The 9,203-nt window shown below is 39.3% G+C and overlaps 1 protein-coding gene across 1 annotated transcript; it reads left to right on the top strand.

Moving 5' to 3' along the window:
• Nucleotides 1-393: 393 nt before the first annotated feature.
• On the top strand, nucleotides 394-9,142 carry ubl4a (ubiquitin like 4A). The gene is made up of 4 exons (XM_028578938.1): nucleotides 394-638; nucleotides 5,244-5,349; nucleotides 5,483-5,703; nucleotides 8,482-9,142. The coding sequence occupies exons 1-4, from the start codon at nucleotides 591-593 to the stop codon at nucleotides 8,587-8,589; spliced, it is 483 nt and encodes a 160-aa protein (XP_028434739.1). The 5' UTR covers nucleotides 394-590; the 3' UTR covers nucleotides 8,590-9,142.
• The last annotated feature ends 61 nt before the right edge of the window (nucleotides 9,143-9,203 follow it).

Below are 9,203 nucleotides of genomic sequence, written 5' to 3'. Positions count from 1 at the left end.
GCAACAATGATTGTGTTTCACTATAGTCACAATTGCTGACTAATGTGTAATAGTTAATAAATGTGTAATAGGTAGTAAATAGTTTTGGGAGGAAATTAAGACACTGGCCCATATATAGCTTTGTACAACAAGACCGACGCTAAGACTGACAGGCTATATTTAAAAAAAAACGGGTGACGATGTAAGATAATAATATTAATAATTAGTAGGCTAATAACTAGAGAGTAATTACGTATGTTTTTAAAGGTTGCTTTTTGTCTCTTTAAGATATCTAACTCCAGCGAGGGCCTTCGTTTTCCTTCACCATCCTTTTTCTCTTTCTTTCTATTCAATTATGGTCTAATTATCTCAAACAGAAGAAACAATAATAATAATTTGCCATTTTCTTCCAGCCATACAACACTCCAGCCAGTAGGTGGCAGTAGTGACGTACGAGAGCAGCAGCAGACTCGCGCATCTGCGTTAGAAGAAGATGGGCCGTTGACAAGGGAAGAACTCCTGTGGCTATCTTGAGCTAGCAAAAATAACGTTACTTGAGTGTATTTAGTTGCTTAGCATTTGAACGTGTTTTTTTTTTATTCGCATCGAAAATGATCCTTACCGTGAAACCGCTTCAAGGAAAAGAATGCAGTGTACAGGTGAGTTAAGCACCGCCGGGCTAACGCTAGCTAACTGCTAGCCTAATTGTTAACTCCCTATCGCTAGCTTAATTCGCGTCATTAGCTAGCCTCTGTATGGCCTCTGTAGGCAAGCTAGCTAGCTAGTGTGTTACATTTAAACATCTAGCTAGCTAGATGCTTAAATGTAACACTTTCAAGTTTATTTAAATATTTATCAGTTACTTTTCGAAATCCACATGAACCACTCTTCATATCGGCATGAATTCACCGCACAGCCCTTATTTAAAAATAAAATAAAATCCCTTTTAAGGCTGGTTCGCCACTTACTCCCGTTATTTCTTTACAAGCAATGTAGCATTTATAAGGCTATTTTTTAAACGAGAGTCCGGCGCAGTGGTCACTCCACATAAAACGCTAAATATCATCACTTTCAGCAAACTTCACGGAGAACAATGAGGGCAAAACAGCATCACGGATCAGTTTCAACTTTATATTCTCTGGTCCAGTTCAGCTAAAAACAACAACATCGTATCCGTTTGCACCGTAGACAGTATATAGGTTTGCACAGACAGTTGCCTCGTTCATTGACTCACAGCAGTGCGTCGCTGCACAATGAATATAGGGGAAACAAAAAGATTTTCTGTACTAAAAGGGGAAACACTGCTGTACGTCTTGAACGATATGAGACTGTCTCCTGTTGCTCTCCTCTGAGTTACAACGTTCAAACACCGTGGTGGATATTGGGAGCTCTCTAAGTCCTTATTTGGTGGTTCTTGTAGGGAAGGGAAGTCCCTAGGCAAATACTTAAATAAAGTAGTATCTCTGTGTGCTAAAAACTATTACTACTATTTAGGGCTGGACAATCGATATTATATCGATATATGAGGCTAGATATCGTCTTAAATCGTCGTATCCTGATATGAAGTGTTGTCTTTTCCTGGTTTTAAAGGCTGCATTACAGTAAGTTATGTAATTTTGATCGCCCAGCTCTACTACTATTATTTGTCTCATACTGTCTGTCTCAGTATTGTAACTGTATTCACCCTCTGTCTGAAATGTTCAGTTTTAGCGCCCGTCTCTTTAAGACCCCATCCTGAAAAAGCCCAGTTCACCCTAAATGGTCAGCATTTCTGGGTCTTCCGCATTTGCCATTGCAGCCGGGGAATGACTGTAACAGCACTGTGGCACTTCTACCTATATATTGTATAATGGTGACGTCACAACCATGCAGAAGTCCTGGCGTAATGGACGGCACTAAGGAGCCAGGGAATCGGTTTATGCCACTGTAATGAGTAGGGCTGTGACGATAACCGCATCACCGCAATACCGGCGGTGACGTGCCACTACCGCGGTGATGACATTACTACCGCCATCACCGCATTTTTTATTTTTTTTTTACTTTTTGCTGCCGAAGGTTACAGGAGAACACATGTCGTGTGATATTAAATATTATGAAAGCAACAATCATTGTTTAGTTATCCTCATCGACAGTGTAGGAGCCACATAGTGTATGTTGTTTATGATCTCATTTATATTATTTATTGATTATTGTGTTGTGCACTTGTATTGTAGGTGGTGGGCGTTTTCATTGCGGTTTGAGCGGAAGTTATAACATATTTGTTTGGTTCACCTGATCACCTGGTGAGCCTGGGAGCGAACACTTTCTGTTGACCAATGTTGCGGCTGTAAGCGGTCCAACATAGTGCTGCCGCGAGGGACTAAACACTGAGAGATGCATAAACACACCGTGACGCGCTCAAGGATTGTATTGCAAGGATTTATTCCGCCACACTAACACGCAAATTTCGACTCACAAAGTAACTTTACATTTGGTAACTGCAGTGCTAGTTGTATTTTACGTGTGGAGGAATAAATCATTGCAGTACAATCGTGAGCGCGTCACAGTGTGTTTATGTATCTCTCGGTGTACTTTGTTGTATTCTCTCCTATTTGAAGAGGTTATGGAGAGAAAAAAAAACTTTTATTATTGATTTTTATTTTATTATTATTACTACTACTACTACTACTACAGGTAACGTTTAATATAATACACAGTTGGGAAGGCAAAGACGTTTCTCTGTTCTCAGCAGAGGTGGACATTACCGCTGCAGTGTTTACCACTTTAGCCTAGCAGCTAGCGGAGTTTCCTTTTTTTTATAGATTAATCCTGACAAAACCGCACGGTTAAATGTCAGCCTGCATGCACGTTTTGTAGCCTAAACAGAGCAGCTCATGTTGGTAGTTAGAGCAACAAGTTAGCGGAGTGCCGAGTTGCCCTTTCTGCTCTCTGTCTGCTCAGCTTCTAGACCGCTGTGCTGCCAAGTGTCTGCACTCGCCATTGTCGGTTAACAATTACTTTATTTTATAACTTTATCGACAATAGAGCTTTTTGAACTGTCTGTGGAATAGATCAACGGAGAGGAGAAAAGGCAACGCGGCCTTAAATGACAGCAAGACACAGTAAAGACTCTGACATTGAGCTGAAATGGAAACACTGCAATCTTTTTATACAGTCTATGACTGCAACATATGTTGTATGGTTTAAGCCGATGCTTTTTCGGGGATAACGCTATTCACTCTACTGGCAGTATTGACAACAGATAAAGCCACCGTGTCTTGAGAAGCTTGTCGTTTTATTGTTCACGTTTAACTCACTTTACATCATCTTTGTTATCTCTTTTTCCTCTCACTTTTCCTCACAGCTGCACTCGTACACTACTCTCCGTTACCGCTCGCTCTCCTTGCAGGACCACACGAGCACTGACATCACCTACTTAAGGCACCCTGCTATTCTTGCTCTAAATTACGCTACTCTCTTAAGGGGGTTGCGGTTAACCGCCATACCGCAGTGATACATTGCTTCTTCACCGCGGTAAGAAAAAAACTATACCGTCACAGCCCTAGTAATGAGTTGCATTCCCCTCAGCCAAAGATGTACCCCTCTACCTCAGTGGTATACATGGGGTTGGGTATCGTTTTGATTTTTTCCGATACCAGCTCTAAAACGGTGCCAGTGCCTGAACCGATACTTTAAAAAAAGATTTGAACCCCACAACACAATAAAAAAAGACCGTCAGCGACATAAAGAACAGCTTGTTTATTGTTAAGGTCATATGGTCAAAATTTAATTATTTATAAAAAAATGTAATCGCTGTAATAACTCATAACAATATTTCACCAGTAAATTGCTGGTAAACGACAATAACAACCACTAGATGGGAAATGGGTATTTAACAATAACTTTGAATGCACAACGAGGCTTACCAGTTTCAAGTAAACGCACCATTCCGACAACGGCAGGCAGGGGCCATATAGTGCATCTAGTTTGTGTCTTCTTTAGCTGCAGACTACTGTACGTCCCGGTGTTGAAATCCTCTACAGAGAAATACAGTCACACTTTACACCGTTTAGCTTACAGCCTTTTAACCATATTTCAGCCAGCTACTAGCTATTGTTAACGCTAGGCTAATGTTATGGTTACCTGCTGTCAAGTGAGACATCTCACTTCTGTTCCATCTTTGTTGGGAGTCACACATGCACAGTACCTAGGTAAGGACTACTAGCCAGTCAGAAGCAGAGTATGAGGGCGTGCCACGCTAGCAGCTAGGTGAGCATTATAACGTCTGTTACAAAGTGACGCGCGTTCATCACGGAAGTAAAGGCTGGACTACAATAGAGCTGTTTGTGAACAGTGTTTTCTGTTGGAGATAAGTCCATTTGGGGTGGACTTTTTCACTTTGTAAACCTATAACATGCACAAAAAAAGATATAACGCAATAAAGGAAAGAAGCCAAAAAGCATAAATAAGGACTTCAAAATAGCACCAAAATGAGGCACCGAAATCCACATTGCTATTTGGTCCGGTAGATACCGGTTGTTAAGGCACAGGTGGCGTATTAGCACTGTGTCTCTGTACCCAACCCTAACCGTCAGCCACTTTTTGATCTTGGTGCTACTGAGAGGAGAAGTGAATCTACATCCTATTCTTTTAAAGTCCGTTGGAGATCGAGACTATGCAATGCTTCTGCTTATAGGGCTGCTCGATTATGGACAAAAATCATAATCACATAACAACTTTTGGAAAGATGTTGCGTTCATTGAACTTAAAAACCAGTTAAACAAGTCAACAGTGAAAACACTTGAACTGTGAAATTTCCCTTCATACTTTTCTTGTTCAAACTTTTTTTTTTCTCCCTATTCAGATCACAAGACAACATAAGTTTATTTGCAAAATGTAATTTTGTTTTTCCAATTTACATTTTTTTTGTGATTGTTAGGAGCTGAAATAGCGATTAAATACGATTATTTGCACATTAATTGTCCAAACTCATGATTCTGATCATAAGTACAAAAGTACCTGCCCACACTCTAACATGCCTGTTATTGGCTATACATATTTATATTCTAAAGGAGTAATGTTCTTAAGAAGACATTTAGTAAGGTAGCGGTATCTTTATCACTTGTGTGTGTCAATTCCTCAATCGTTGGTTTGATGCAAAGTAAGAATTCAGATTGGCTACAATCTCCTGCAATGTGCTTACTCTTCAGCTCAACAGAAGGAGAGAACGCTTGCCAAATGTATTTTAGTGTGACTAATACATAATCATCGTGTTGTTCTTCCAGGTGACTGAAGACGAAAAGGTCTCCTCAGTGAAGGAACTAGTGTCAGAACGTCTCAACATACCAGCGAACCAGCAGCGGTTGCTCTATAAAGGGAAAGCGCTTGCAGGTAGATTTGCTAACTGTCAAGTGTATTATAACCTTTTTGTGCAGAACAGTAATTGCTCGATTCACCAATCCACATTGTACATGAATCAAATGATTACATTTTTTAAGATTGCATGCTATATTGCTTTCCTCAGATGAGCACAGACTGAGTGATTACTCCATTGGGCCAGAGGCTAAATTGAATCTGGTTATCCGTCCGGTGGGGGAGAGGACTGGAGCGTCAGGGATGGCTGCCAGCAGCAGCAGCAGCAGCAGCAGCAGCACGCACGGAAGAGTGTGGCAGACCGTGTCCACTATTCTTGCTCGACATTTTAGTCCATCAGATGCTGCAAAAGTCCATGAACAGCTTATTAAGGTATTTAATATTTATATATCAATGCATTATAACTGAAGTTCTAGACCTGCAAAAACTATTTTGATAATCAACTAACTGGTTTGAGTAAAAATTCTCTGATTCCAGCTTGTTAAATGTGAATATGTTCTAGTTTCTTCTCTCCTCTGTGACAGTACACTGAATATCTTTGAGTTGTGGACAAAACGAGACATTTGAGGACGTCATCTCGGGCTTTTTGGGGAAACACTGATCCACTTTTTTCACCATTTTCTGACATTTAAGAGACCAAACAACTAATCCATTAATCGTGAGGATACTTTGTCTAACAACTAATCGACTAATCAAGCAATAATCAACAGATTAATCGAAAATGAAAATAATCGTTAGTTCCAGTCCTACTAAGATTTAGCACAATGACATTTTGCTAATTCATTTTTATGTGGATATTTACAGTTTCTAAATGTGTAATGTTTTGATTTGTTGCTACCAGTGAAGGCTGAAGACACAAAACATTAAGATGGGCACCATCAAATGCCGATTTAAAGGTCCTTGGCCTAACTATTTATGTTTTAATGAACACTTTGGGATGAGGGCAAAATACAATGTGATCTGGCATGCTGGCAATGTAGATAATTTTTTTTCAAACTTTTATATTTATAGACTTGATCCTCCAATGTGTAAATACATCTTAACGGGTCAAGTCCGCTCCAAATATGTCCAAGAAATGCAGCCTTCTTTTGCCCAAATATGGAAGACACAACCTGATTAGCCTGTATCCCACAATCCATTGTGTGCTCATCATATCACAGAAATGTATTTCACCCAGACTAAAACAATGTAAAAGCCACAGCAAGGTCTCAATAATGAAAACCAGATAGAACTGCAGTCTTTGTTCTTATAAGCATTGCAATTTTTGACGTTTAAAATGTTCTTTTGTTTAATAATGTCTCCTAAACACATGGTGAGTACATAGTGTTTATTTAAAGGCCCTGTATGTGGAAGTTATATAGATATATTGTAGGACTGAAAGATTCAGGAAATGTATGATTTTTCCTGCCAGATATTGTGATTATGATTCGATTTGCGATTGAAATTTTTTATTTATTTTTTTTAGTTAAGCTTAAGTTCAATATTCACTGTGTAACAGATAAAACATGTAATGGAGCATTAGAACATGAGACACCATCAAAACCTTTCTATATTCTTACACAAGCATTAGAAAATAAATATGAATATGAAGTGTTTTTCTTTTAAAAAGTGTGGAACATTGAACAGTCAAACAGAACATTGTTACAAAAGCTGTAGTAGTAATAATAATATTAATAATAATATTCCAATAACAAATATCAGTACTTTCCTGTAAACCAAAACTTGTCATTTGCCTCAGTTCAACAGCGGCATCTACATATTACACCTTCTACGATCATGTTAAATAAAGTTATAAAAAAAAAAGAAGAGAGAAATCCACTGAAAATAGGACATTTCTGTTAACAATCTGTGATATGTAACGTTATTCCAGCATTTATCTTATGAAAACAAACCGTAAATATAAAAAAGAAGATTAAAAAACGTTAAACCAAATGTTACAACAAACATTCAACTCAATATTGCACATTCGTTCAATCGCGGTCATCAGGATCAGCTAATTGCTTTCTTTCAAATCGTGATTTTGATTTGAAAACGATTAATCGTTCAGCCCTAATATATTGGAACCTCACAACTCGTTATCGACTAGACATGGGTAGGGCCGGGTAGCGTTCAAAGATTTTCGGTACCAATACCGTGACTTCGATACCTGTTCTTAAAAATATTTTTTTCGATACCAATTTTATAAAACAAAATGAAACTATGGCACTAATCTTTTTTTAGTCATATTTTTTTCAGCTCCGACTACGTGAGCCCCATCTCTGTAACGTAGAGTTTTTCCTGCGTGCCTCTCTGATGTGTAACTTTAGCCAGCCAATCACAAACATTATTAGATCTTGGTAGATGAATGCTGCGTGCTTATTGGCTCACTGACGCTCATGAGATTGTCTCCTTGGGTATTGAAATTGGGTATTGAATGGCGAGGCGTTTTTTGATACTTGATACTTTAAAAGCAATTCACTCGGTGCCTAATGGCGCTTTTCCATTAAATGGTACCTACTCGCCTCAACTCTACTCGCATTTTTTGGTTTTCCATTACGAAAAAAAGTCCCTGGTACCTGCTAACAGGTACTTTTTTAGTACGTCCTCAGTCGAGGTTCCAAGCGAGCTGAGGCGAGCCGAAAAGGTGACGTGAAACCCTGCAGGCTGCTGATTGGTCGGAAAGAATCGTCACTGATCACTGCATTACTAGCGACAGATGGGATTTTAAATAGTTTAGCCAGCGGTGTTTTTTTTTTTACCGCCGGAGGGGGGGGGGTGTGTGTGTGTGTGTGTGTGTGTGTGTGTGTGTGTGTGTGTGTGTGTGTGTGTGTGTGTGTGTGTGTGTGTGTGTGTGTGTGTGTGTGTGTGTGTGTGGCGCGAGGGAGAAGTGAAAGAGTGCCGGTGATTAGCTCGGCAACGAGTAGTGACTCTAGAGTCATATAGTGAGAGAAACAAAGTGTCTCCCCTGTTCTTTCTGACCACGGTGGGAGATCTGGAGCAGGAAAAGTCCTATCTCATGCTGCAATAAAAATAGAGCAATATACCCAACATGTAAATGCATTTTTTTTTATGTAACGTGTAAACCTTTTTTTTTTTGTAATCATTAAATTGATTATGTAGAATATTTTGGTCTTTCTAAATATGTTTTTTCTTCCTTTGTTTTTCTTCAAGGACTATGAACGCTCCCTTAGACAACTTAGTCTCGATGACATTGAGCGCTTGGCGGGACGACTGCTTCACCCCGACGCCGAGGGCATGGACACCTCCTACATGGACTAAGAATGCCCAGCTGGAAGTTGCTTTTTGTGATTGTCTTTTGAGAGATGTTCAGTGCTCGGAGGTGCATACAGTGTTTAGAGCGTGAGGCATGGAAAATATTGCATCAGTTTTCTTGCAGAGCGCCCCAGCTGTGTGTGCCTAATCGGTGGCTGAGTGAACACAGATAAAACTGACTGTTGATTATCTCAGCAATAGGGCTTTCTTATCCACGACCACAGGACTTGGATAAGAAAACTTGGCATTTGGTCCCAGTCATTGATGTTGCAGTAACAGTAATGACACAAGGCCTGATCACATAATATTTGAATACAAAGTAATCCATTTATGCTGTTGGTTTCGCATGATCTCTGGCTGCTACAACTCCCAGGGGGCACTAACTTCTACTGAAGGGTATTTTTTAGCGATGTCTGTGTTGGATGATGGCTGTGTTTTTCTGTTAATCATTCGTGAGACGGTAATACATGTTTTATTCCATAACTAACTGATGTTCATTGTATGATTTGTAAATATCATGTTTATATATACAGACATTAAACCACAGAAACAAAGACAATTGTTAATGTTTCTTGTTTTGTTATGTTATTTAATGTGAAGTTAAAATGTCTAAAATACTA

Source organism: Perca flavescens, chromosome 5 (assembly GCF_004354835.1).
Source record: "Perca flavescens isolate YP-PL-M2 chromosome 5, PFLA_1.0, whole genome shotgun sequence".
NCBI classification, from domain to species: Eukaryota; Metazoa; Chordata; class Actinopteri; order Perciformes; family Percidae; genus Perca; species Perca flavescens.
Note: the sequence above shows the minus strand (reverse complement) of the source record. Positions and strands in the feature narration are given on the sequence as shown.